Below are 938 nucleotides of genomic sequence, written 5' to 3' on the forward strand. Positions count from 1 at the left end.
ATCTCTATGAGCAGCTATCAGTGTGTGATTACTGACTGTATGAGCGCACATCAGTGTGAATGCTGTATGTCTGGCAATCTCAGGATGTACTGTAATTGGCATACATAGTTAATTCGTGGGGTGGCCAGCCCTAGCCCTGCCCCTGCGTTAATTATTTTTAATGCGTTAAACTGAAAAAAATGAATCTTAAAAAAAATTAAAAGTTAACAACATTAGATGATTGATAGTTCTCACTACAAAAAAATTATAATTTGTGCCTAAAATGTTTTGAAAACTATAACTGAAATGTCAATGTACCTCATTCATGCAATTAATTCATAAAATGACACCAGAATGATCATAATGTTTTACAGCAGCTGTCTCGTTTCTGCTATTACATCAATGATCACTTTTTCTGCTATTACATCAATTATATTTCAGAGCTGATGGAAGAGAGCGAGGAGAGTGAAGAACTGAAAGTGGAGGAGGAGCATCATCACAAACCTGGAGAAAAACCTTTGAGTCGCTCGAAGACTAAAAATAAATTTTTAAAGAAAAGAGCCAAGAAATCTATCACCTGCACTCAGTGTGGGAAGAGTTTCACATACAAATCAATTCTTGAGCGTCACATGAGAGTTCACACCGGAGAGAAGCCATTCACATGTGATCAGTGCGGAAATCAATTCAAAGAAAGAGGAAACCTGAAAAAACACATGAAAATCCACACTGGAGAAAAGCCACACACATGTGATCAGTGCGGGAAGAGTTTCACATACAAACAAAGTCTTGAGCTTCACATGAGAGTTCACACCGGAGAGAAGCCACACACGTGTGACCAATGTAGAAAGAGCTTCACGCAACCAGCACATCTTAGAGAACACATGAGGATCCACACCGGAGAAAAGCCACACACATGTGATCAGTGCGGGAAGAGTTTCACATACAAACATAATCTTAAT

The 938-nt window shown here is 38.8% G+C and overlaps 1 protein-coding gene across 1 annotated transcript in view; it reads left to right on the forward strand.

The window, feature by feature from the left end:
* Positions 1–938, forward strand: part of LOC107738961 (zinc finger protein 850-like) — an 11112-nt gene that overhangs the window by 6290 nt on the left and 3884 nt on the right. Inside the window, exon 6 of the mRNA XM_016550891.1 lies at positions 674–938. Coding sequence (XP_016406377.1) covers positions 674–938 — 265 coding nt within the window. The remainder of the gene's footprint in view (positions 1–673) is intronic.

Source organism: Sinocyclocheilus rhinocerous, unplaced genomic scaffold (genome assembly GCF_001515625.1).
Source record: "Sinocyclocheilus rhinocerous isolate Xijiao unplaced genomic scaffold, SAMN03320098_v1.1 scaffold1336, whole genome shotgun sequence".
NCBI lineage: Eukaryota > Metazoa > Chordata > Actinopteri > Cypriniformes > Cyprinidae > Sinocyclocheilus > Sinocyclocheilus rhinocerous.